The sequence below is a fragment of the Myiozetetes cayanensis genome, unplaced genomic scaffold (assembly GCF_022539395.1).
Source record: "Myiozetetes cayanensis isolate MyiCay16 unplaced genomic scaffold, myiCay2020 scf4, whole genome shotgun sequence".
NCBI classification, from domain to species: Eukaryota; Metazoa; Chordata; class Aves; order Passeriformes; family Tyrannidae; genus Myiozetetes; species Myiozetetes cayanensis.
Genome location: NW_026087631.1, coordinates 64,669,331 through 64,697,049, shown reverse-complemented (window position 1 = coordinate 64,697,049; position 27,719 = coordinate 64,669,331). Strand labels below are relative to the sequence as shown.

The following is a 27,719-nucleotide window of genomic DNA, read 5'->3' as shown; positions in this document are numbered from 1 at the left end:
ATCTTTTTCAAGTGGCTAAAAAAATTTTGGTGCTCTGAGGGACTTGCTACTATCTGAGTTAGTGTAGTATAGCTGAAAGTCAACTCCACTCATCTTTAAACAAGTGACCTGAGGTTTATTTTCATAAAAAAAAGCACAAAGCTTACTGAAGGTTAAATTACCTGACTTTTGGGACAGACCTTGCAGAAGGCTCCATGCTGGCATGTCTGGACAGAGATGCTTAACTTATCATTAATTCAGATGTCTCTACCCTGTGAGGGAGTGTTGATGTGGTTACAGCACAGATGCACCCTCAGGTGTTCCTGGAACAGAACAGTACCACATACCCATTCATTTTCCCTGCGTGATTTTAACAGCCACCACCAGGGTGAAACCGACAGCTGCCTACATCACACCATATCCCATATTGGGCAGGAGGTTCCTTCCATGAAAGAGACTTAGGAAACCAATTGGAATAAAAGGATACATAGCTCACAATGAAAGAGATAGAGGGAGAGGAAAAGAGGAAAGAGATAATTACATCACACAGCAGTCAGCTAAATGACACAGCCAAATCATTAGGTTGTAAGAGGAAAAATTGTTATAGAAATACTTTGTATCTCTAGTAAAGTCATATTTGTGACTTTGTATACTTCTTGACTATATAAAATTGAAACAATTTCAGAATTGTAGGTCCTGTAACAAGTTAGCTTGTACCATCGTCTGCAGGAACAAGAGAACTGGTGTTCAGGGAGAACAGGGTATGTGGACGTCTCTATTGCAGAATGCTCCTTTAAGCCTACAATGGCTGCTGGCTACCACCTGACTTCAGCAAGAACAACTAGAGGGTAGAAAAACAAAAATCAGTGCTGCAAGATCACATTAGGGATCACCTCTGGAACACAAGTCCTCAGCTCTCAGGAGACATAAGGTTCCCTACACCATTTCATTGTCTAATGGACTGCTTTTTCTTTGGGTTGCTTTCAGTGGATAATTCCCACTGTTTCCAGGAGAGCCATGAACTGCTGAGCTCCAATGGAAAGTTCATGTGTACAGTTTATTAATTTAATCTCCTTTCACGCTCATCTGCCCTGTCGGTTTCTTAGGAACTGGCCAATACCTCCAGATAGAGACCTACCAGAAGGCACTGCTGAAATGTGAACCTCAAATCCGTTTTTTAACCTTAGATACAGAAAGTGGGCATTGTGTGGTTCCAATGGGTTTGCCCCAACCACCCAGGAAGCAAGAGAAAGACAGACTTTAACATAAAACCTGTTCCACAGTGGAAAGACATTTAAAAAAATAATCAATGGAGAACAGACATCTAAATCCCTGATCTCGTTAGCATTGCTTCAGTGCCCTCAAAGGGCTGTCAGAGCTCTCTTCATTTATGGAAAGAAACCTTGTTTGCACCAGAAAGACAATGGAAACATTAAACACAAATCTAATATTCAGTAAGTTTACAACATGTTGGTTGCCCATAGCAACACAAGGGCACTATGAGCAGACTCTCCTTAACTGAGACTGCAATTTTAATCAATATTAACTGAGTGCACATCCAATCAGTTATTATTCTTTACATAGAGCTGATATTTAAGTACAACTATCAGATTTAAGAGCTATTTTTCTAACACCCAGACTTGAGAATATTTAAAAGATATGGTGGTACAGCACCACAAAATTATCCTGTTCTTTATCAACACTGCATATAGAAGGTTTAAAACTTACAATGAACAACCATTTATTTTATATGAAAGACTTTAAATTTATGGTTTCTACTGTTTGCCACCTCTTCCTCTGTACAGCAGAGATTTCTTATCTAGAGCTCTTCTGAGACAGAGCAGGCTCTACAGAAGCCCAGTGTTCCACCAACAAGAGCTACAGCAGATCAACAGTATGACAGTTCTCACAATAATGAGGAACATCACCCCAGGTGGACCATAAGCATCTTTCCTAGAAGTCTGGGCAAAAAGTCTCCTGCACTGACCAGAAAATTTTACTGATTTTGACTTCTTGGGAGATTTCTACGGCTCTAACCCACCTCCCACACATTTTGGGACAGAACTAAAACCTTTCAGCACCAGTTGTCCAGGTTCATCACTTTTTCGATAGCTCTTTGGTAGAGACAGGTTCACAGATAGGACAGATGCAAACAGTTTGGAGGAGAGAAGAAAGATCTTGCTTTGTTTCTATAATGGCCCTTCAGCAGACAATAGCGGATGGAGCTTCAGCACAATTTTTACCTTAAACAGGGAATCATAAAATCACAGAATATCCTGAGTTGAAAGGGACTCACAAGGATCACCAGGTACAACTCTCAAGTGAATGTCCTCAAAGAAACATTTCTTAAGGCAAGGCCACAAATGGCAACACAGGCAAAAGCAGATGACAAAACCAGGTATGGTAGTTTTACCTGGTGGGCACAGATCAGACACACACTGCCTACAAATGTCCCACATGTGCTTTTGGAGTGGTTTGATTTCTTTGGACTGCTAAGTGTGTACCTGCTGTGCCAAAATAGCAAAACAACAGTTTACAGGAAGGCTTTACCTTGCATGCCCTGAGGTGCTCCAGCATACCCAAACCTGTCAGAGCCCTGCAGGTACCAAAGGAACTGCCACATAGGCCTCCCACCATCCGCTGGATAATTAGCCAGATGGCAAGCCTGCAACAAAGCCAGCACAAGGCAGTCCATGTTCCTGTTCACTGAACCTTGTAATGCAGCTTAATTTCTCCAATCTAAATACCAAGCCCCAAAAGCTGCTGTATCTCTTTCCTGTTTTCTAGATAACATTAGGTATCCAGAAGGGAGCTGTTTGCATTAAAATTAGGATGTGTCACAGTAAGCACATTCTGTAAAAGCTGGGGAAAATATTTTTGAGAAAGCACTTTAAATAATACTGTCTGTTCCTCTTGCTACAACCTGGCCTCTGTATTCAAGGGGCATCCAGCACAGTAAATGCTACCCTGTGGTTGAGCTGTAGGGAGAAATGTCCTGACTCAGCACATTGCTACATCTGTAGAAATCTTTCTCCAAGTTATGAGGAGATAAGGACTTCTTCTAAGGGCAGGTCCCCTGGAGATCAGAAGGAATCCTCACTAGTTGCTTTACCAGCAGCTTTTAAGCCAGTATGCTGTGTTTGTTTACAAAAGCTTTAGCACAAGAGTCCCTCAATATATAGCATATATATATGTCCCCTGACACTGGGGCTGGTCGATGTCTTGTCCTGTCATGTTTCCTGGCATGGATAACCACAAACTCGTCTCTGGTTATAACACTCAAGACTGTGACCATACAACTTGCTGTGCAAAAAGTGACAGAAGCACACAGCAACTCTGCATCGCATGCAAGGCAGCTAAGTTTACACACCTGTGTAAAAAGAGCTTAAACACATGCTGAGGATATTAAAAACTGGCCACTGCACATGGTTTTCCTTAAACTGAAAAGTCTGTGCACTATTACTGATAGCCAATGCACTACAAAACCCTTTCTGTTTCACCAGAGCAATGTCATGCAATCATTTCTTTCACGTGCTCGCATGGGCACTTATAGCTCTGATATTTCACCCATGACAAATACTGCTGGAAGGGAAACAGCCAGTAGGCAACAAAAGCTTGTTGCAGTATCAAAGCCAGCACCAGTACCTGAGTAAAAACTGGAGGGACGCTCAGCATCCCCAGTAGGACTGATCACATCCTTCCTACCAGAAGTTACTACACTTCAATAACTCAAAGCAACATGTACAAATAATCTTTCCTGCAGAGGTAGCTGTAAGAATCCCAAACATTTCTTCATGCCAATCTGGTAAAAAGGCACATTTCAAGCTAAGATGTCAGTCTTCTCATCAACCTCTCAACTGAGGTTTGGAACAAAACAAAAAGGCAATGTTTCTCTCTCTCTTTTTTTTTTTTTTTTTTTTTTTTTAAAATTTATTTCTTGACTTCAGAGGCATGAGAGAAAGGAGATCAGAGAGAAAATTGAAAGAGAAAGTTCCATTCAACATCAAATCATGATAGTAAGTGGTAGAACTCTATCAACACCAGAGAGGAGAGACCTCTATAAACAAAAAACCAAAACAAAACCAACCAAACAAAAGTGATAAAAGCAAGAGTTATTTAAAATAAAACAATACCAAGGCTAGGGGACTTGGTAAAAGCACTGACACATCAGGGATTGCAAGAGCAGAGCAAACCAACCGTGGAGTTCACAAACACAGCTCTGCACAGCTGGCAGAAGTCCCCTGGAATGGCTGTTACCCAAGAGACTGGCACAGTGTGTTACCTTGCATACCCACAGTAACTTTCCCTGCACAGTTCACCAAATTTGATTAGAACTCTTTGAGGTGTTGCAGTTTCCAGCATCCAACCATACCTTGTTTTATTTACATATGGACTCCATTTACTAATCACATGCAATTATCTCTGAAACTAGAACTATGACAAGGTAAGACAGTAAGACTAATATTGATACAGATTAATTTTAATTGCACAGTGGCATTTACACTATCATAAACTTCTGATAAGAAGCACAGCACTCAATTTCAAAACAAAATCTGATTTTGACCCATCATATCTTTAGAGCTCCTGAGGAACAGGCCCAAGGTGTCATTTCCTTTGTTGTATTTCAGTAAGAAGGTCGTGTATACACAGATTTTACATTTAACCAGCATTCCCCACTCAGATCTCACAGCAACAAGCTTGTTCATTTTCAGAAAATGGTTTGTATCTTTTAAGGTATATAAGGAGACTGATACAGACCTTCTTTATCCTGGGGGACATGCAGGGTTATCACTAGTCCATTAATTTTGTGCAACCAAAAATCATGCTTCATTTCAGTCAGGTTTGAGCAGAAATGGCAGAGCAATACCACGACATCCACGCACATCATGGGGCAATGGCTCCTTAAGACTCCTTGAGATGTTATTCCCCCTCTTCCCCTCCATCACTGTTGCTGAGATGTCAGTGATCAACCCTTCCATCCCTGAAGACACCTCTGCTCTCAGAGCTTTTTGAAGTGCATGCATTGCTCAACACACCTCTCTGCCCTAAATAAAGTTTTTGCTTTTTCTGATGCAAATCCAGTTGAGTTTCAGAGCGGCAACTCAAGTCAGGAAACATTAATTAGGCTGAAATATTCACTGGATATGGTCGATGGTTTTCCAGGTGATCTGCCAAACTGAAAGAGGGCCAGATTTACAGAACCATTTATTGCCCTCCACCAGGCAGTAAAACAATTCTTAAATAAACCTCAGCGGTTTATTAGCCCTTTCTCTTCTGGACTGGAATGGACCTTAAAGATCATCTAGCTCCATGGGCAGGGACACCTTCCACTAGACCAGGTATCTCAGAGCCCTGTCCAATCTGGTCTTGAACACTTCCAGGGATGGGGCAGCCACAGCTTCTCTGGGCAACCTGTTCCACTGCCTTACCACCCTCACAGTCAAGAATTTCTTACTAATACCTCATCTAACTCTACTCTCTTTTCGATTGCAGCCATTAACCCTTGCCCTATCATCATATGCTCTTGTAAATAGCCTCTGTCTTGCAGGTTGCTTTAGGTACTGGTCGGCTGCAATAAGGTCACCATGAAGCCTTCCTTTTTCCAGGCTGAATAATCCAAAAGCTCTTAGCCTTTCCTCATGTGAGAGATGCAACAACTCCTCTTTTAAATTTTTTTATATTTACAGGTGTTTGTGTTTTGTTTTTTTTTTTTTTTTTTAAGTTTCTGCAAGATAAAAATAATTTTAAAATAACTTTTAAAATAACTTCAGAAGGCATCCATCTGATCCTTCTAGAAGTCTGTAACTTGAACTGTTGACACCATTTAGGAGAGGGTTAATCTGAATCCTAACCATACAAGTTTTTACCCTGTCTAGGCCATGCCTGATAGGTGCCTATTGAGAAGGGGACTGTACACACCACCACCACTCAAGTGACAGGGACAAATGTCCAAAAGACTTGGCCGGAGCACAGATTTGCAGCACCCTACTGAAGGCCGACCAGGCAGCTCTGGTTTACAGTGCTGTATGTGCTCACCACCCAAGCACAGCATCAGCCTGCACCAGCTGATCCACTGTCAGACTCAAGTTCAGTGTCTGCTTACAACAGACTTGGGCTGCGGGCAAACACTTGAGGCATTAATTGAAGGTCACGCTGACAAATATTTCCCTGCAAAACTTCCCTGGAAACTCAGGGAAGGACAACAGCTAGCTTTCTAAAAATCTGACCTGGCAATATAGAACAGCAACTGACACAACTGATGGCAGATTGTTGGAGGGAAGGATGGTATTTCCACATGCGTAACAATATTTTGCACTTTGAGAGGATGCTGGTGGCAATGACAAATCCATAAGGGTATTCAGTATTCACTGCAATACAGGATGGGTAGCACCAGGGAAGCAGCCCTGTCTTTGAAGAGCAGGCATAGGTCTATCCGAAAACTCTACAGACACATTGTGTTAGTTACTCTAAAAGAAAAGGTCAAAAGAAGACTACTGAAACTACCAAAATAATCAATCGTTTGGAAGGGATCTTCATTAAATTTAGTATGATTTACAAGTTAAGATGAACCTTTTTTTTTTATCATCATTGGCAATCAGCAAAATTAAATGCCATGCCCTAGTAATGCCCAAGGAAGAACACTTCTACCTTTGCATAACAAAAAGGATGAACTGACTCTAACCTGGAAAAATTACAGTATTTGTCATGTTTATCAGTTAAGACCACAGCCTGAAGTACAGCTTCAGACTATTAAGAGAAAGTTCTTCAGCCCCACTAAACCCAAAGAACAAGTTAGCAACAACAAGGGGATAAAAACTCAGCAAGGGTCTAATACACTTCAGAACAACAAGCTTGGAGCGGTCTTTAATAGACCTGCTTCATCCATGCCTCCTGGCCCTTTGTGTGTCAGCATGAAAACGTTATCACTGTTGCACTCGACTGCTGGTAATTCCCTGTGATGTTAATGAGTTCTGAATTTATGCAAAGTCTCCCGGCAGGTGCTTCCGCAATATCTACCAACTGAGATACCAGTGGAGGATACCTGTGGTAAAAGAATGTAGCTTTCTCCAGTTATTAATTAATTGTAAGCCAGACTTCAGTGGCCATTTGAAAAATCTTTCAAAACCCCAAAATCAGCAGGCCTAGAAAGAAGGAATCAACAAAAACACATCAGGACCTGGTTCTGACCTCCTACACATCTATGGAAAAAAACCCACGACATGTTCCTACAATTCTGATGAATCTTTCAAAAAGTACAAATCAGAAAACAGAAAGAAAGTGTTTGATCCTCAAAGCAATTAAGATTTTCAAGAGCTGTCAGAACCTTGTGCAGTCAAGAACATCTGCAACGACATAATGACCTCACAGCTCTTCTCCAGAATTATCCATGATCATTCAGTGTCACAATCTTTGTCAAATGTCCATGGTCTTATGAGAAGGAGTAAAATTTCTTGTTTGAAATGGAATCATAAAAGATGAAGAAATGAAGCAAGCCAGCATCAAATACACATCCCTTAAGCCAGAAAAAGCACCTTGCGCCTCTCCAGTCAGATGCTAGGTTATTAACCAGTAGCCCCCCAAAAACCAGCCCTGCTATACAGGCACATAGTACCAAATACTGATTCAAGGGAAAGCTCTGGCACTACTGGAGTCTATGTCATGGAAAACTAGTTTCCAGACCAGAGCTGGAGAGATGGATGGTGTCTTGGCAACACAGACACGTAATGTTCTTCATCTCATATGCAGACTGAACAACCAGGGTCCCAGTCACTGAAAAGAGCTGAAGTGTGCACCTAATTAATCCATCTGCCAGATCAAGCACAGCCTATAGTCACAAACCAAGCAGCAAGCAGCGTAATCTTCACACCTCTAAAAGTCAATACAGAAGCATTTCTAATGTGTGCTAGCAGCTAACCTTATGGGAGGTTAAGCTATTTTTTTTTGGGGTTGGTCTCTACCCGAAGAAATTTCCCCCCAAAATTCAGGGATTAATCTTTGAGAATTCAATGTTGCAAATATAGAACCTTAGAGTTAATAAAAGCTTATATTTGACATTTCCCACTGCAGCATGAGGGAACTTTTTTTCTGCAGAAAGCACGGATTATAAATTCTATGTAGCTATATAATCCAAATAAAGCATTCTCCAATAACCAGATAATCTCTTTATAATAATTCTTACATGCACAGCATGGATCATCTCAGTTATTTTCACAATCACTTTGCCCTAATTTTTGCAAGAAATACAAGAAATTCTTTTCACAGAACTGCTTTTGTGATATGCTTTCTGAGGTACATCCACTGAAGGGTGTGCCTCTGCTGAAAATGATGAAAACAAGCAGTATGACTTTTTACTCCATCAAAGCAGCAGAGGAACTGCTAGTGTTTTGCAGAACTCTAGACTATATCTTCAGATTTTCCATTAACATCCTGAAGTGTCAATTCCTGCCAGTTAAATCTCAGTACAGATGTGTCACAACATGTTTTCAACAAAAGCTGGACTTGTTCTAACTCCTTTACCATACCCATTTCCCCTTAATTGTCGTGCAGTGATCAAAACCAGAATCTGATCCGACTTCAGACACACACACATTATCAGAAATGGTATCACTAGCCAGCAGTTTCTCCTTGGCTTATCAACTGCCAACAACCCGACGTGAAGTGCAGCTTTTACACGCTCCAGTGGGCTGGGTGACCTCCATCTTCTGAGCCTGTGAACATGCTGTTCCTGTAACTATTCTCAGAACTCCCTATTCACTTTTTTTTTCCCCCTTATATAAAGGGAAATTAAGATTCGACATCCAGACAGACCCACAGGCCTAAAAGAGATTGATAGGGGGAGAGAGGAATGGTTAAGTCTTTCCCTGGACTGCAACACAATTTTTCTGCAAGATTCTTTGAAGTTTAAGAATCCTAAGCTTAAAAAAGAAAAAAAAAAAGCTTTCCTGCTGTTGCCATATCACATTCATCTGTGAAAGCCGTGTTACACACTCCCATTCCCAAACTGTCCACATCCCTCCAGCTTGTCTCATGGGATGTTGTGCTTGTGTGTTTGGCTTTCTCTTGCTCCACATGTAATCCACAGTAGGATGCTATGAGAAACAAGGTTCAGGTGTTGTGCACTGCCTTGTGCTTTCAAAATAAATCCACATTTGCCTCCATTAGGGCTCAATGCCACAACTAAAAAGACACCAGAGCATTTTGATGACGCAGGCTGTACTTATGCTAATCTATTTTGCCTCTGGAACAAAGCTGTCCCACAGAAGCAGGAGAGGAAGCGCTGCTGCAGAGGGGAGGCTATTCCAGCAGAGCCAGCCCCTGTACGGACACGAGAGCACTGCACATTTCTCTGCACACCTCAGACCCCTACTCCAAACAAGACAAGCCAGGGAGGGTGAACCTTCACCAGTTTCGTTCCATCTGCATGATCTTCCATTTCCATGCATTACCTGATGAAGCAGTGCCTGCAGGATCTGTATGTGGTGTTCAGCAGGAGAGGCCATCACAGACAGTGTATTTTTCATTTGCATCACATGCATGTTGTTGGGAAAAAAGTCGTGCTTCATACAAAGAAGCATATTGTTTCTAGATGCATCAGTCACAAGATCATGCCAGACAAAAGCTTTGCAATGCCATCTCTGGCTAGGAACGTTCCTACTTTTCAATTAACAACATAAACCCCATGCAACACACATCTCTTTCCCTCCCTCTCCCATTTCTCAGGTCAGTTTGCTCAAGCAGTTCCTTGGATGTTCGGGTTCTGCAGACTTGGGAAATTTTGAAATTTGTCTTTTACTACACCTCAAGGTACTTGCAATAACTGATGACAAAACAAGTGTCAGATTAGAAATTAGGCTCCACAATCGAGGCACTACCAAATGAGGACAAGCCCCATGAGTATTACAGTAGTATGTACTTTCCTCTACTGTGTAAAACGCTACAGGTAAAAGACTTCTTAATCAGAGATTTCTAACTATGGTCACAAACATTACCATTTGTCTTATGGAATTACTCTACTTACACAGAATTCAAACATTTTCTGAGTAAAAAAGAATCACCAATATGGCTCTTGTGCATTTTCTTTGTTTGATGATCTCTTAACATAGGGAACACCTTGAGGATCAGACTGCATTTTTCGGGCCCTGGCACGTCTCTCAGCGATATATATCACAGAATCACAGAATGCTTGGGGTTGGAAGGGATCTCTAGAGATCATCTGCTTCAACCCCACTGCCAAAGCAGGTTTACTTAGGGCAGGTTGCACAGGAGCACATCCAGGTGGGTTCCAGAGAAGGAGACTACAACCTCCCTGGGCAGCCTGTTCCAGTGCTCAGCCACCCCCACAGTATACAAGTTTTTCCTCATACTCAGATGGAACTTCTTGTGGCTATTCATGGAAATTCACTGGGGGACTGGGGAGGAAACTATAATTAGATCGGCATAAGCATCCTGAATGTTGATGAAAGAACCAAGATTGGTTTTCACCTGGGACCACATACAAACAAAAACATGAAACAAGACATAACCAAGGGAAGCAGTTTGCATGAATATGTGTGTACTAAATCACTAACCTACACTCCTGTGCAATCAGTAAAACATGCAAAAGAGAAATGATAATTAGAATATTGCTGCTCTGCCTCGATTAGGAAAAGAGACTGTCTACAGATTGAGCACTGCAGAGCCCAGAACATCAGCTGCTCATATGAATGGAGGTCGGTTCAGGAAGGACATTGAAAAGTGAAAAACTTGCATCAGACAAGCATGAAGCAAGACACCATACCATTCCTGAAGGGGAACAACTCATGACTGATGGTCCTGGATGCTGAAAGAAAGAGAAGCCCAGCAGAAAAGCTCTAATACAGCCTATTTTGGAAGCATGTTTTGGGAAGCCTGTGGAGAAGGAGATTGCAGAACACTGATAAGCAGGTTTGTGATACCTGCTTCGGCACTGCACACAGAGTGCAAACAATGTGCTCTGGCAGGAACGGTGCTGGGTTACAGGAGTCACTTGGCAGATAGTTATTTGATAGCCTGACCTATACAACGATGTTGTTGACAAGTTTTCTGCACTAACTCCAGGCAGACAATTTGTCAACAGCAGCAATAAAGCTGCAGCTATGAAGCAGAACTTACTAAGCTCAGGAAGAACTGAAATATTATTAGCAAAATAATTTGTTCACAGGTAGAGGCTGCATCTCCACTAGACAGCTCACTAGTACAGCTGGAATAACTTTTTAAGACATAAAAACCAATATTCTCTCTTTTCTCTTCTGTATAGGAAATAAGGTCTTATTCATCTTCAGAGAACCAGTGCTCTTCTCAACAGAAGTAACTTGTGCTGCCTTCAGCTTTACTAAAAATAACAAACTTTCCTCAGTACCCAACTAAGATGATTCTGCAACTCACCTAGGAAAAGCAACTGGGAGGCAGCCAGCTCTGTGTGTATTTAGGAGAGCATTTCTTTGTGAAGAAGTTTCCTGAAGCAGTAAACCTTGGTATCCTGTGAATCGGTGATGGATGTGTCCAAGAGCCGAGCAGATTCCCTAGGAGGTATTCTTCAAAATTAAGCAAATTTCCACCCACAATTTCATTCACTCCAACTCAGTATCCTCAGAAACAAACCAGTGAAACAAATACTTGCTTTCTCTTGCATACTACAAAATGGACACCACTTCATTGCAGAAGATTACACTTTAAAACTCAAAGAGTAATGGTCAGATTGCACAGGGTTTGAGCTGGACTGACAGATTTATTAGTTGCAAGTTGCATGGCTGCATCACTACTATGTCAATTTTATAGTGACAGACACAGAATAACTTTATAGGAATCTTAAACTCAGAATGGCACAAGACTTCACCAAAGACGCATGGCACGTGTGAGTGCGAGGGGAAACTGTTGATACATTTCTACAGTCTGCGGAAAGTGACACATAATTGATCTACACAGAAGCCAACAGACAAGTACTCCAGCCAAGGTCTTAAAATGTCTGGAAAAAAAGAGGCATGGCCATTAGCCAGCTCCACTCTTAATCCCCTGCCCTACAGATCAGAACAGGTGACAGGGTCTTCTCCTCTTTATCAAGTTCAGTCTTCAATTTCACCAAAAGTAAGATATATCTCCAGATAGGTCACAGCCCTGTTGGTAAGCTTTCCTGAGGGCTTTCCTGGAATGAAGACTTGCAGAATTGAAGGCATGACTTGTTCTCCTCCCTCGCCCTGGCATTTTGCTCATCTCATCTCCTTATGGACCTGCCACTACCTATTGGTACATCAGTGGCAGAAATTGCTGCCTGAGTAGGTATTAACATCAAAATACAGATAACAAGCTCTTGGGAATTATGGAAGAATCCCAACAGGTGACTGTGCAGATTTAATTGTTTACTGCCCCATTTTAAACACTTTTCTTTACTCCAGAAAGATGTCCAAACATGACTAGCAGAACAACCATAGTCAGAGCTTGTACAAAGAAGTGGAGAGGAAGCAGCAGTGGTCCTGCAAGCACAGTGAGAGCCAGAACATGCTCCTGTGTCCTCTGACAGGTGGTCCTTTAGCTACAGCGGTCACATCCCTCATCACCACCATTCGGGAGCCTGTGCTGGATCACTGTAGGAGTTCCAGCCTGGTTGGGGGATTAATAAAAATGTCTCCGTGCCTCTGCACCACAGGCCTAAATACGGGACAGGGAGGTGACAGGACAGAACGCCAGTGAACTGAAGTATTTAGGGAGGTAATCTTTAGGCTACTGTTACAGATGACACCACAGCACATAAAAAAAAAAAAAAGGCTGTCTAACTAAAAGCAGCACTGTCTGAAATTATTCTATTTCAGAACTCATGGTACTGCAACATTACAAATCTCATGTACTGTAAGCATTTACAAAACATATATCTCTGTAACCCCTGGGCTACATTACAATGAATATATACAAGGATGACATTTTCATTTTAGAAGCTTTTTCCCTTCCAGAAAGATGAAGGTTTTGTGTATCTGCATTAGAAACCTAGTGTTATATTAACATATTATTTCTAAGCCCTGCAGGTATAATCTTTCTTTTTGGTTCTTAGTTACTTTTGTATTTCTATTCTTAGGTTTTCCCCCATTTTAGGGATGCATCAGAAAAAACAAAGAGTTTTTAACACACAGCACAACTTTCTTGGGGTGAGATATTCAATACTTTCCAAAAATAAAGAATGTAAATTTTATAAGCATGCTGAGCACCCATGCTGTCTTCTGACTAAAATTACAGTTTGTTTTTTAAAAACAAAGTATCCAGTAGATAATCTAACTTTTTTTTTTTTGTCTTTTAATGTTAAAAAAATCCAGGCTGTATAGAAATGCATCTTCTGTACCTTCACAGTTTCTGAAAATTTTACAACTCCAGAACCAGTGTAGATTCGACACCTCAGCTAAGAAACCCAGCGGTATCACTGTAGGATTTGGCTAAGCAAAATCCTTAGGTTGGCTGTCATCATCACAACTAGAGCTACCAGGCTGAGGTCCCTGCTGGCAAGGAACCAGGCCAGCCACAATGCTTCAGAACGAGATATAGGAACCACTAGCCCCACTTCTCTGGAAAGAGCTCCCATTTTTCATTTGTGCTGAAAGCCGGGGAACTGAAATACTGCGTTCCTACTGCTGTTTTCAGAAAATGAGCCAAAGTCTCAGAAGTTTGTGTGAAAGCTCCACTGAAGCTGCTGCACTTTGATAGATGTGTTTCCTTAGGAAAAGCTGTACTGGTGCCATGTGGGCAAAAGCACTTTTACTCCAATTTCATTTACGTGTTAAGAACAGAAGCTGCTTGTATCAGTGTATGAGAGCAACGTGTGACCCAACACCGTCACCTGCCAGTTTGCCATCAAATGCCAGCCAGGGACTGGTGTGTCAAGAGACATAGGTTCAGGAGGGTTCCACATACCAGCAGATTCAAGATACAACCCCACTGCATCATACTCAGCACATTTCATTCTAACAAAAATACCAAGGATTTGGCAAGGATTTAGCTAACAATCCGAAACACAGGGAGAGCATGCAGTGAGGCTCCAGTGCTGAAGAAAAGATGGGTCTACATATAATTACAGGCTCTGTCATTCGTATTTCAAAGGGAATTTTAATTCTTTGATTCTCTGCAGAGAGAAAAAATTCCTCACTGTGCAAGTGTCCCTTCATCCATTTAATATCTACCATTTTAATGAGAATTTTCTGTTAGGACAAAAAACTTGGAGAAGACAAACCAACACCAATCATCACAACAAATGCATAACCAGCAACAGACTGGGAAAAACTATCTAGTTCAAAGCTAAAACATCAAACACCAAGCCCATCAGCCAAGGTAGCTATCTACCAAGTATAAGAATCCCAAAATAATGAATATCAGGCCTCATCACACCATGCATCCCTGCAATGTTGTGTATTGATTTTACCTGAAAAGAACCCACTACCCAGTAGCTAAGGAAAAAAGCCCTTTCTGTGAGTACAGAAGAATCTCTACAAGTCAAATTGGAGAAAAATTGAATCTAAGCAGAGCACAGTTTCTGCAGTTGAGCTTGCATCATGTTGATAACGATGACATGATACTAAGCATTAGGAGTAAACAAAGCACCCTGTAAATTAGTCCACATTAATTTGAAGAGGCAGGGACTTTTTGGATGGAAGGCAAAAGCCACCCGTATTTGAGAATGGAAATGTAGATCAGAAAATACCATCCTATTTTCATGGAGTGGCACCACATGAATGTGACCAGCCTGTTACCAGCCTGTCTTTCTGCTGTGATGAATATGCACTGAATTGTACCACAGTATCAAAACATGCAGAGTAATGAGTCTCTCAAAGATGTGAAACACTAGGCCTCAACCCATCCTGCAACCAGACAATGTTTAACAGGGTCTGCAAGCCATTCTGTCCATCTGCCCACAGCAACTCTGTCTCATTAGGTCCTGCACTGAACTTTTCCTTGGGTCTGCATTAGTTACACAGCAGTTCTCATAACACAGTGGCAGAGGTCATGCAGAGTCAAGCCAGCCTGCCTGGCTTCACAATGCTCATTCAAACAGCCTGGAGGGAGGAAGAAATGACTGCCCACCTTCTTAACTTCACATCACTGCATTTGATGCAAAGGGTAGGAGTGCACATATGACAGAGCTGACCACCATGCAGCCTGCAGACCAAACGCTTCTCAGCTCTGCAACACAATCCCTGTCTGACTTGTTATCAGTAGAGAGAAACTACGCCAAGCAAAGATCCTAGTAGGCTTTGTCAGACCAAGCAGTACTCCACACAGCTCCAGCCTGCACTAGTTAGGCCCTGCCCTAAGCCTTGCAGTGGGATGCCAATGCAGACCTTGGCTAGACAAGGCTGCCAAAGAGACAATGTTGCCCAACCAGACACATTAGAGTTTAAAAGAACTCAATTTTGCATAAAGCCATGGATATGTCAGGTTCTCTGTCCCTGCTCTGTAAATACAACACTGGTTATTGTCAGGATGTACAGCCAGTGGACACCAGACACTAATGCACTATCACCCCTGACAGGCAGCTGATCAATAAATAGTGCAAGTATCAGCAACAAGTTTGATGGCTGAGGGGTCCAGGAAGGTTTCAGATGCTTTTTAAGAATGGCTTCCCTTCAGCATTTAACAGCCATATCTATCCTTAATTTTGAAGATGGGCAGATCAGCAGGCCTGTCAGATGGTTTCTAGGCAGATCAGCAGTGAGTTCAATAAAAAGACACCAAAAGCTAAGATGATACTTCATCTACACAGATGATCAGATAGTCAAAAGCACCCATGCTGGCCAACAATGTTAAGGATTTTGAGCAAAGCCTAGCTTCACAGATCTCACTTCAGCACTCTTCTCATACTGTCCAGCACTCAGAAGGAACAGTGCTTTCCTAGGACACCGTCCAGTCTGAACAGGATGAAAAAATATTTCATGCAGTGTGTGCACTTCAAATCAAGCAAGGTACCTTCTCTTCTCTACTTGCTTTCAGCAGGGGATCATGTTTCAAAACACTATTTTTTTAAATATAGGTTCAGTGGCAGGTCACAATGACCCCTATAACCTGAGAAAACAAACTTTTACTTCAGCCCTCTGAATGTGGAAAAGACTGACAGTTGCACCTACCCCTGAGACCATGTGCAACTGAAAGCTTTTAGCCTGGAAAGAAGAAACAAGAGGTGCTGAGATGCTGAGGTTATTCTGTATTTTGTGCTGATTTCAACATGGGTACCAGTTAATTTTCTTCACAGTAGCTACTATGGGGCTATTATTTGGATTGTGCTGGAAACAGTGTTGATAACACTCGGATATTTTAGGCATTGCTGAGCAGCGCTCACATAGGGTAAAGGCCTTTTCTGCTCCCTACCCCACCAGTGAGGAGGCTGGAGGGGCACAAGAATTTCGGAGGGGACATATATGGGACAGCTGACCCCAACTGACCACAGGAACATTCCATATCTTCTGGTGTCATGCTCAGCATATAAAGCTGGGGAAAGAAGAAGGACAGGGGATGCTGTTTGGAGTGATGATGTTTATCTTCTCCAGTAACCAATAGGTGTGATGGATTCCTCCCTGTTTTCCTGAGGATGGTCAAACATCTGCCTGCCCATGGAAAATGGTGGATGAATTTGTTGTTTTGCTTTGCTTGTGTGCATGCCTTTAGCTTTACTTACAAAACTGTCTTTACCTCAATATACAAGTTCTCTTGCTTTTACTCTTCTGACTCTCTCCCCCATCCTGATGTGCGAGAAGAGTGAGTTGTGAGGGGTTTAGTTGTCAACTGGGTTTAAGACACATCATCTTTAAAGTACAGGATGGTAGGGAGAGGGACAGGACAAATGGTAACTGTAATGGGACAAAACAACAGTATTGCCCAGAACCATGTTACCCAAGTAAATTAGTATGATAAAAAGACTTGCAAGGATTCTTGCAGTCCCTACTTGCAAAGTACAGAACAAGAACTACAAAGCAGAGGAAAACAGCAAAAATGCTGTGCCAGACTTGTTATGTCCCACCTTAGACTGATGGCAACATTTCCATGCACATGGAAAAATCCTACACACCCAGTCACAGCAACAGCTCCTCACATACACAAGGTTTCACTGTGAGCTCCTTTAGCTGGAAAAGAACTGCAACCCTGAAGCACAGGTTCAGAGTATTCTATTAATATGAGTGTAAAAGCCCTTTGTGAAAATTTTCTAATTCTTGGGTGCTGAAGCAAACCTGTTTTCTAAGCTTACTATTACTGCTGCATAACACAACATCCTGTACTGAGACAACAGGGTTGGACCAGACAACCTCTTTGGATTCTGCTTGGTTCGTGTCCACGCAAACATGCATGTATGTGCAAATTCCATTCTTCCACTATCATTATGGAGTTTCTAGAAAATACTTAGGAGTATTTTTTTGTCTGCCAACAGCTTTTTCAAACTTGCTACTCTCACTGTTATGCTGACAATATCATGAATAGAGGGCCATTCTTGTCACATTTGTTGCCTGTGCTTGATAAGAACACAAACAATAAGTAGGGTGTGCCACAAGCCCACATTAGCTTGTAAGGACAGTTTTTTGCCCCACCACAAAGGTTGTAAGCCAAAGAATCAACTAACCAAGAAAACCCAAACCAAATCAAGCTAAGAATATTTTCACAATTTGTCAACACTCCCACAAGTAAGAGAAATGTTTTTCTTGCCACTGAGGGAGAATTTGTTTTTGTAGACCTTGTAGAACTTTTCTGTTCTCAGGGCAATTATTGTGTTCTCAGCTTCTTGCAAGCACTAGCTGCAACGAGGAACTGAGGATTCAGATACATCAACTCTAAACAATGTATGGTTTGATATATTGGAAATCTCAGTAGCACTTCAGTGCTAACATGAACCTGTCAATAACCTCTCGTCACCTGCTGCCAAGAGGAACTGTGCAAGTATTTCATTACAGTTCTTTCCACCTCTCCAAACATTTCATATCCCTGTCTCACACAATCAGACCGAGATGGAATTTGCTTACTCCAGGTGCCAAAGGGAATCAGCATCTTGAGTGAGTGAGCACATTATCCAGCTTTCACTTTAATGCCAAGGTGAACTGTGTTTCAACAGGTCCCAAGTCACAAATAACAACACAGCTTCAAGCAGAGACTGAGGCAGACTGAGGAGTAAGGGGAGGGGAACACACAAGAGAACCTCTCTCAGGTGGGAAACAGAAGCGGACAAACACATTCCAGAGTTCTGTGGCAGGCAGCTGGGGCACAACATATACACAAGCAAGCCTGTGGCATCAAAACAAAGCAGCTACATACTCGTAAGGTGTCTTGAACTACTTGATGATGGTCTAGCCTCTCCCATGGCTGCCAGCCAGCTGGCCTTCCTTCCCAGCTCATTTCAGAAGCTACCAAGAGCCCAGGACCATTCTACCCATGCCCATTTAGGCATCTGCCAAGTCCCACGAGCCTGTACACTTCCTCCTCGCAAAGGTTCCCCAGGGCCCCATGTAGTAGTGTAACCATTATGCCAGGCTCTTCAGAGCTCATTAATTGAGTATAATTGTGTCTGCGAAGTGAAAAAACATCCTGATATGAAAAACACATGTCCTGGCACGGGCAAAGCAGAGGGTAACAAACCCTCCCAGATTGCTTTCCTTATGGAAAGAATTTCATGTGAACAAGACTATTTTAGATTTTGAATCTGACACAGGCGTTTCTTCGCAAAACACCTGGACTTTTCACACGATTGAGCATCTCCTTAACTGCATCTTAGCGTCGAGGGCAACGGCTAATAAAAACAGCCTCAGATAAGGTCCTGCAGCCTCGCACCGCGTGTAACTTCACACCCCAGCCCATGCAGCTCTCCCGTCCCTGCGGAGCATCGCTCCCCGCCCGGGCTGTGCAACAAACACCGCCCTTTTCCTCTCCTATTTTCTAAATCTCAGTTAAAAGCCCAGCCACCCTCAGCACCTCCCGTTGCTCCCACCAGGTTCCCCGGTCCCTCCGCCGCTTCCCACCGCTCCCAGGGGCGCTCCTGCGCGGGGGAACACCCAGGGATGCTCCGGGAGGAGCAACGCCTGCAAGCGCGGCAGGAGCGGAGCCGCCCGCCCGCCCCCGCCCGCTCCTCGCCGCCGCTACCGACGGGGGCACCCCTGGGGAGGAGGATGAGGATGGGGGCGGCAGGATGAAGGGCCGCACGGGTGCCCCGGGATGACACAGCAGCGGCCCGGGGGGTGAAGGGCCGGGGATGGCGGCAGCGCTCCCCGGGCTCCCCGTTATGTAACGGCGGCCCCGCCGCCCCCGCAGCGCCGGCCCCGCGGGTGCGGGGTGTGCGCGGCCCTCCGCGCCGGGGCCGTGTCCGCTCGGGCTCAGCGCGGCCCCGCCTGCCCGCCCCTCACCAGCGGCTGCATCTCCAGCGCGCACGGCGGGCACCTGGAACCGGCCCATCTCCTCCATCATGGTGGCGGCGGCGCCGGGCGCGGCGGGCGGAGCGCGGGCAGGGAGGAGGGCGGGCGGGGGGGCGCGGGCGGCTCTTCAGGCGCCGGGGACGGCACGGCAGCGACGGCGACAATGACAATGACAACGACACCGCCCGCGGCTGCTGCTGCCTCATCGCCGCCGCCGTGACTCAGCCGCGCCGCTTCCGGGTCCGGCCGCCACCCCGCCCCGCTCCAGAATATTCATGAGGGGGGCGGGACCACAGACACAGTCGGGGCCCGGATGGTGGGCCACGAGACCGCGCGCTTTTGAAATTCATGACATGGGTGGGGCCGCTGTCAATAGTTTGGGGGCGGATGCTGCGCTCCCTGAGGCACTTCCCCATCTGGAATTTAGATGAAGTGGGAGGGGAGATCTCCAGTTCGAGGTCCATATTCTCCGGGGCCCCGCCCCTTGTTTACATATTCATGAGGCGGACGGGGGCGCTACCGCAGTGGTCTGGCGGTGGCGCTCATGTAGCCCCGCCCTATTTGAATATTCATGAGGTGGGCGGGGCCGCAGTGACAGTTCGGGGCCCGGATGATCGGTGTCCCGCGGCCGCCGGGACATACCATTCCCTCCCTCGGGGGGAGCGTGGGGGGTGTCTGGGAAATCGCCTGGTCCGCTCGCCGCTTCCGGCGTGTTGCCATGGCTGCCGCGGTCAACTTCCGGCGGGCCGGGCGGGCGCGGTAAGAGTTGGCCGTGAGAGGTTGTAAGGGGAGGCGGGGGCCACTGCGGTAAGAAGAGGCCATGCCCGCCAAGGCGGCCGACAAGCGCCGGCAGGTAAGGGATTGCCGCCGCACTCCCGTGGAGACAGCGCCACCGTGACGTCACCTTCGGTGCCGTGACGTCACCCGCCCGAATGACGTCACTGCAGAGCCTCCTGCAGCGGGGTCGGCGGCCCACAGGAGGGAGCTGCACTGTGCAGCCCCGCCGTGGCCGTGCGACCCTGGGCTCCTGCTCTGAGCGCTGCCCCTGCTGTGATCCCAGCGGTGACGTCACTGTCCCCGGAGCTGCCGCAAGTGACGTCACCGCGTACAGCCCAGACCGCTTCCCTGTGGGCTCACAGAGTCACAGAATTGTCGGAGTTGGAAGGAACCTGTGGAAATCAGGTCATCCAGTCCAGCCTCCCTGCCAAGGCAGCGTCACCTGGCGTGGGTGACGTAGGAATGTGTCCATGTGGGCTTGGAATGTCTCCAGACAAGGAGACTCCACGACCTCTCTGGGCAGCCTGTTCCAGTGCTCTGCCACCCTCCACACAAAAAAGTTCTTCCTTTCGTTGAGGTGGAACTTCTTGTGTTTTAGTTTATGGCCATTGCTCCTCATCCTGTCGCTGGGCACCATCCTCTTGGCACCTGCCTTTGAGATATTTATATGAACCGATGAGATCCCCTCCCAGTCTTCTCTTCTCCAGACTAACCAGCCCCAGCTCCTGCAGTCTTTCCTCATAAGAGAGATGCCCCAGACCCCTCATCATCATTGTGGCCTCTACTGGACCCTCTCCAGTAGTTTCTTGTCTTTCTTGTCCTAAGGAGCTCAGAACTGGACACAGAACTTCGGATGTGGCCTCACTAGGGTGAAGTAGAGGGGCAGGATCACCTCCCTTGACCTGCTGGTCACACTGCTCCTGATGTACCCCAGGATCCCATTCTCCTTCCTGGCTGCCAGGACACACAGCTGGCTCATGGTCAACTTGTTACCCACTAAGACTCCCAAGTCCTTCTCTGCAGAGCTGAGAGGTTGAACTGAGAGCTGAGGTTGTCCCACTGAGCTGTAATCCCCAGGTCTGGGTGCAGCAGCAGGGTCAGCACAGGCCCCCTTGGCCTGCTGGCTGCCTGGCTTCATTAAGTTGTGTTACTCTGTCCCTTCTCTGGGGTGTTGTGTCACCTATGGTGTCACCCTGTGAGTCCTGTGGCATTTCACAGCTATTCAGGCAAACCAGCACATCCCAAAGCTGCAGCACCCCTCAACTCTGTCTCTGTGCTGTTCCACCCTGTCCTCAGTCATCATTGTAAGGCCGTTTCATCACACTTCCACCATAAGACAGCCCTTCCAAGGCAGGTGCTAATGCACTCGAGGTGCCTCCAGCCTGCCAGAGCATCTCTCAGGGACACTGAGCAGACAGGATGGAATCCCTTTCTTTACAAAGTTCTAAAAAATTCTTTCAGTTGTACCCAGCTGTAAGTTTTACTGCTTCCCTTCTGTTTTGCTGTTTGGTCTTTACTCGGTTCAGACAATGAAGTGCTGCTCTTCCTGGCCTTAACTCAACTGTGCTGTGGGTTCTGTGTCTGTGAGACCTTCCTGGATTCCTTTGGGCTCCGTGTGGACACGTCTGCATGCATCCCATCGCAGGATGAAGAGCTCAGTCAGATTAATTCCTGGATCTCATCTGCTCCTGGACTGTCAAAGTGTTTGATTTAAAAAAAGCAGATGATGGCCAGCTGATAGAACCCCTTTGTTGTCATGTTTAGGCCAACCCCCACATGTTTGATCCTTGGGGTGGGAGGAAGGAGGTGAGGTGACTGAGAACAAGGAACCTGCTTCCTCTGTCCAGAACATATGACAGAAAGCCATAACTGATCCAGGGAAGTGGAAGGATAAAAAAGAGGGATCAATGTGACTGTCCAGAGCTGTGAGGTAGTAGCTGAGCTCCCTGAGCAATCCACCAAGGTCTGAACAACAGGAGCTCTTTCAGTGAGGGAGCAGCAACCCTTGCTGATTATCTGATCCCCTCCTACCCTTTGCAGTCAGCAAGAGAGAGAAGATCACTGTGACATTCCTGATCTCCTACTAAGCACTAGTAATTAGTGAGATGCAAAGGGCTCTATAAAATTTGCAAAGGGCACAAACTCAAAAACAAAACCGACATCCAGTCCTAGATAATGAAGATGTTTATGGTAAAATTGTGAAACCCAGTAATAATGATACAAATTAAATCTGGGATGAAATGCTTGCTCTGAATTTCAGGTCCTTTAATTTTCAGAATTTTCACATAAATATTTTCAGTCCTTTGCAGTCGCCATTATCTCAAATGCTCTGAGACGAAGCAGCTTTGATTCACATGTTATTTGAAAAACTTAATTAATGTACTGCAAAGGCATTGATTTTATTTTAAAGCTCTCAAAACATCATAAACTGTTCAAACTCTTAAGATATTTGGCTTCTCCTATAACTTTCATTACAACAACTTAAAAGACATTAATTTAACTTGTCCTGTATTGCCTCTCCCATATTTGCCTCGAGCTTGTTAAATCTGATTGCTGTTTCAGGGTCTTTTATTTACTAAAATATTCTTGCAGTGGAAGAATTGTGTGGTTGACTAGCTGGCTTCAGAATCCAGAGACTTTTGCCTCATTTTTCCTGAATCAAAATACAGCCCTCATCTCAGTGGCTTTGTGATTCTGAGGAGTGAACACCTTTGCACTACTCACTGTCCAGTCAGGACCTGATGTTTGATATTTACTGGGCCACTGTAAAATTAATTGGTGAGTCAAGGTCCACATTCCAGTTCTTGACAAGAATTTTACTGTAGTTTATGCTCTTTTCACCTGTCCCTGTGCTCTTCCTTCTTCTGTTTCTTATATATTGCTTTATTCTGTTCTGCCTCTTAGGTCTGTCACTGCTGACTGCTTCACCTTTGAAAATTTTGTTCCTGAGATTTTTCTCAAAGCTGAGCTACTTTACCTGTACACTCCCAGGTCGTTCCCTTTTACCACATGTCAATTCCAGCTCCTCTTCTGCTTTCATGACTCCATTCTTCTTTTTTTCTTCTTCTTCTCTCCTATGTAGTTGTTGCCTGCTTTCCTTCTTTGCCTGTCTTGCACCTGCCTTCTCCTGTGACACCAGTTGCTTTCTTTGCTTCACTCTTTTTTTCTCTTTATCCAGGTGACCTCTGCCTCCAGTTCAGTCTCCAGCCATCTGATGGGTGAAAATATGTCAAAGTTGGGTTGACCATCAGAATGAAAGTTTGTGACCTCCCAGATGAACTTCTTGACTCAATCTAACCTTAATTATAAACATCTTTAGGATTTTGTATGTTTGTGCACATTAATAACAAATGTGTTTCAATACTCAAAGTCTTAAAATAGTTTTGTATGTCTGGATTCTTTGTGTTCCCCATACAGCCTTGGAAATAACAATACTTATGTACGTTCTGTGCCTCAACAACACCCTTCCTTTCACACCTGAAATGTGCTATGCACAACAGAGCTCAACAGCATTTTGTGAGGATGTACAATTATGGAAAGGCATAAGCCAACTTTCCTGCATCAGACTGAAGGGTATGAATCAATGAGATTCTCGGCTCCCCTACGAAGAATGAAGCCTTGAGTGTGGCAAACAGGACAGTCTGAAGCAGGGTGTTTTTAAAAAACATTGACCTGTGGGGCAGAAAGTTTTTGGTAGGGCAGTTTTTGGTGTCAGTCCCATGTGTGGTGCTGGGTGGAGAGAGAAAGCAGCCAACAATTCTAAGATTGTTTCTTGGAGCATGTTTGCCGGGTGCGCTGCTGGAAATGTTTGTTCCAGATTTCCATGCCTTTGCTATTTGTTGTGTGGCTCAAGGAAAAGCCTTGAGTGGGCAGTGGAGAGCACCCTGTTCTACTGTGTGAGTGCCTCTGTGGCTGAACACACCCCAGGGGGAAGCAGGATTTGGTTATGGTTTCTTAGCTGATACTGACTTTTCATTTACAGTGTGCAAAAACCAGACTGTCTGGTCCTATCACTTAGGGTCAAGCCCGCTGTCAGAGGCAGGTCCCTAAGCAGTGTAAAGGAGGCACCTGAACTTGGACAGCAAGGCATTTCTTCTTACATTTGTGGTCTTGCACCCACTGACAGGTAAACAGCATCTTTGCTGTTCAGTAAGTTAGAAAAGAGAAACAAAGAGACCCCCTCCCCAAACATGCAACAATCAGATGTAGTTTACTTTTTTTCTCTTTTCCTTTATTTTTTGCCCCACAAAAGGCTTTTGCAGGTGCTTACTGGTTCTTAAACCTGCTTTAACTATTTGTGGAACATAAAATAAACATTCGATTTAGTGTCTCTCAGAAAACACTATAAAATGTATTGGCAAATAGCTCTTAAATTGGCATCCCTAGTTTGTGCAAATGGATGTCTGCTGCAGGGCAAGATGGAAGTCACTTTTCTTCCTTTGACTTTGTTTCCATCTGTGCTTCTCTGCTCCTTTTTGCCAACTGGTGGTTTACTATGGAGTTTGCTAATATTCAAAACAAGAATAAAAAGCTAGCAGGAAGCTTATTAAATGGTTTCACAGAAATGTCAAGCTTAGCTCTTATAATGTCTCTACCTCTTCCTTTTAGAATCCTGCAAGCAGCTGTGTGCTTCTCTTCTTTTTTTTTTTTTTTTTTTTTTTCCCCTCCAGATTACTAGTTAACATCTGTGCTGTGCTGCAGAGGAAGTGGGAATGACAATGTCTCTGCTCAGGAAGATGAAGTAAACTCAGCAGGAGCAATCTGTGATTGTGTTATGGTGACAGCTAGCAGGAGAAACAGAAAAGCTGCAGAAATATCTCTTTAAATTATCTTTAAAATATATAGTTTGGGTTTGTCATTGCCCTGATGAGTGTTTCGTTAACATGTAATTGATTTTCAGCCCTTGGAAATTTTGCTTAATATGAATTGACACTTCAGCTTGGCAGAGTGACCAACCTGCATCATCCCTGTCTCTGAGTTTTCTGGCATTTTAGGCTGGATCTGCAAATCCAGATCTATTCATCCAACCTGATGCTTTAAATGTAGGGAGAAAATTCACGTTTCTCAAGGAGGTAGTGCGTTGTGGTGTCTGGCTCCTCACCATACAGTGAACCCTTGCAAGATCTAGTCTGGAAGGGGCAGTTTAATATGACAGGATGGGAGAAGGATGCACCAGCCAGCAAAGGCTTTACTGAGGGCTCTTATCCTGGATGGCAGGACACCACATGTGGTAACATCATTCCATCTCCTGCTTGGTTAGTCAGGCAGGCTTTGGATCTGAATGTGAGGGATGGATGCATTTTTTCCTGATGGATTTCTGCAGTCACTAGTTCAGGATTCGACTTGGTTCTTGAATGAGCGCTTGCTCTTGAGAGTAAATCTCTCCTTCCTAGGTCACCAAGACAATTTATTTACCAGCAGCACTGCCACTGTCAAGTCAGAAGTTTTCTGCATCAGAGGATGAAATAGTTGAAAAGTAGGGCTGTAGAAAATAGATGTTCAAAAGAAAATAGCTGTGATTGTTCCAGGACTTGGAAAAAACTTCAGAGTTTTATATTCACTCAAGAAGGCAGGTACTGATAGTCCTGTCTGTTTTGTATAAATTCAGTTAATGAGTCTCAGATCAGCAATTAGTGGCTGTCACATCACCAACAGAAAGGAAGAGCAATAATCACTGTAGATGAAGCAAGAAGAGCAAGACTCAGATGTATGGTTATGATTTTTTATTTTCCTCACTGCAATACAGTCCAGAAACATGTTACTAGAGTGCTGAGCTCAAAACTTCCAGGAGACACTGCATCTCTTTGATACTTGCCTTCCTCCTACAGGTTTTAGGAATGCGGAAATAAGATAGGTCTTATGAAATGCCAGCCTAGTAGTGCTTGCTTTTTTTTTTATTGTTGTTGTTGTTTTGGTTTGGTTTTTTTTTGTTTACAGCAATGCTATTTGGAAAATAGCCAGTAGTTTCTTCTTATTTTAGTTTTCCTGTTTTATAACTAAAAAAAAAAAGTCATATATTACCCAAGCATCCTACCTAAAAATACAATTAGAAATGCTCGTTGAATATCTCAGCAACAGGAAAACTTCCTGCTGAAGGACTTGATTTTACAGCTATTTGTACCTCTTGGTAGCTTGTCTGATTTACAGGGAGCTGTGGCAAGGGAAAGGAATATTAAATGACACTTAAAGCATCACTTTTCATCTGTTTCCTCTCTTAATTTATATTATCTGTTTCCTCTCTTAATTTATATTATCCTGTCAGATTACTGTATGTTTGTGGTAACCAGTAGTCAGTTTGTCTTGTGGCATAGTAGATGTCTGTCCCAAGGAAGAATTCCTGGGTGCCGCTATCATAAACACACCCTGGAAAAAAGGTCCAGAAAGGAACAGTCATTTGAGTTTTCTGTATCCTTCATTTAAGTACTGTGACTGTTATGGGCTTCTAATGTCTTTTCACTGTTGAAACTGTGGTAATCTGTTAATTTATTTAATGTAAGACAGTCATCAGCATAAAACATGATTAGCATCCATAAATTTTGATTCTCCCGTTTTCCACTGTAGCAGTGGAGCACCTCCCAGGCCAGGGTTATGATGGTGACCTGGATGTGAGGAACTCTTTTTAAGTCCTTGATGCCCCCTGCCCATTCTTTAGATCCTTAGCAACAATATCTCTTTCTTTTTTTTTTTTCCCTAATATATATTCCTCATGATTATCCACACTTCTCTTTCTATTAATTAATAATTTTTTTAAAACCAGAGCCAGGCATAGCAACACTGTTTATTTGGAAGATTTGGGAAGACACTTGGGGCTTTTATTTATTTGTTTGTTTGGGGGTTTTGTTTGGGTTTGTGGGGATGTTTGTTTGTTTTGGGGGGGTTGTTTTTTTATTGTGTGGGTTTTTGTGTTTTTTGTTTGTTTGTGGTTTTTGTTGGGTTTTTGTTTGTTTGTTTTAGCAAGACCATCTTTACATTATCTAGGATTGGCTAAAGTGTAACTTTTTGGATTGAAACATTCTTTGTTGGTGCTCTGACTTAGGCTGCGACTTACAGAAAAACCAACACCACTCTAGACGTTGAACAACAGAAACTAATATACTCGTAGTAACTTAACCTGGGAGAACTGACGTAAGCCAGGGAACCAAGTGTGTCATTGTGGAATTAAGCTGTGTATCATAATGCCTGTGCCCAATGGGATGAATTAAAGGTTGCCCCAGCAACCTTAATTCTCACATTTTCTAACTTCTGAATGCTTCTCTTTGAGATGCTAATATTAGTCTGTTAACTTTTTTTCTGTAGCTAATTTAACAGCAATAATATACTTGAATTTTAGAGATGGGTATGAAGGCCAGTCATTGTTGTAAACATCTTACCTAGTGAATCATGATGTTGATTCACAGTTATAGTTTATTTTTTGTTTGTATTGCAGATGTGTTTGTGACCTCTTCCCTTTTGTACAAACACCATATGTCTGAAGTAGCTGTCAGAGCAAAAAGATTGCACCTCTAATAATAGTTTATGGGTAACACATTGATCCAGTAGAAAGAAGAATGAGAAAGCAATAACAATCATTCTGAGCCCTGGTTGCAG

General features: G+C 43.8%; 3 protein-coding genes across 6 annotated transcripts in view; 2 read left to right on the top strand and 1 right to left on the bottom strand.

Moving 5' to 3' along the window:
- The window catches only part of FAM219A (family with sequence similarity 219 member A), a 94,429-nt gene extending 74,969 nt beyond the window's left edge, over positions 1-19,460 (bottom strand). Inside the window, exon 1 of one of the 3 annotated variants that reach the window (XM_050328829.1) lies at positions 19,347-19,460. In XM_050328829.1, coding sequence (XP_050184786.1) covers positions 19,347-19,358 — 12 coding nt within the window. In that variant the 5' untranslated portion in view covers positions 19,359-19,460. The remainder of the gene's footprint in view (positions 1-19,346) is intronic. The other 2 variants (XM_050328828.1, XM_050328827.1) reach the window with 2 other exon arrangements.
- The window catches only part of TPGS2 (tubulin polyglutamylase complex subunit 2), a 698,248-nt gene that overhangs the window by 653,257 nt on the left and 17,272 nt on the right, over positions 1-27,719 (top strand). The gene's annotated exons all lie outside the window — the stretch shown is intronic.
- DNAI1 (dynein axonemal intermediate chain 1) overlaps positions 20,115-27,719 on the top strand; it is a 142,330-nt gene continuing 134,725 nt past the window's right edge. For both annotated transcript variants that reach the window (XM_050328807.1, XM_050328805.1), the window contains exon 1: positions 20,115-20,208. In XM_050328807.1, coding sequence (XP_050184764.1) covers positions 20,176-20,208 — 33 coding nt within the window. In that variant the 5' untranslated portion in view covers positions 20,115-20,175. The remainder of the gene's footprint in view (positions 20,209-27,719) is intronic.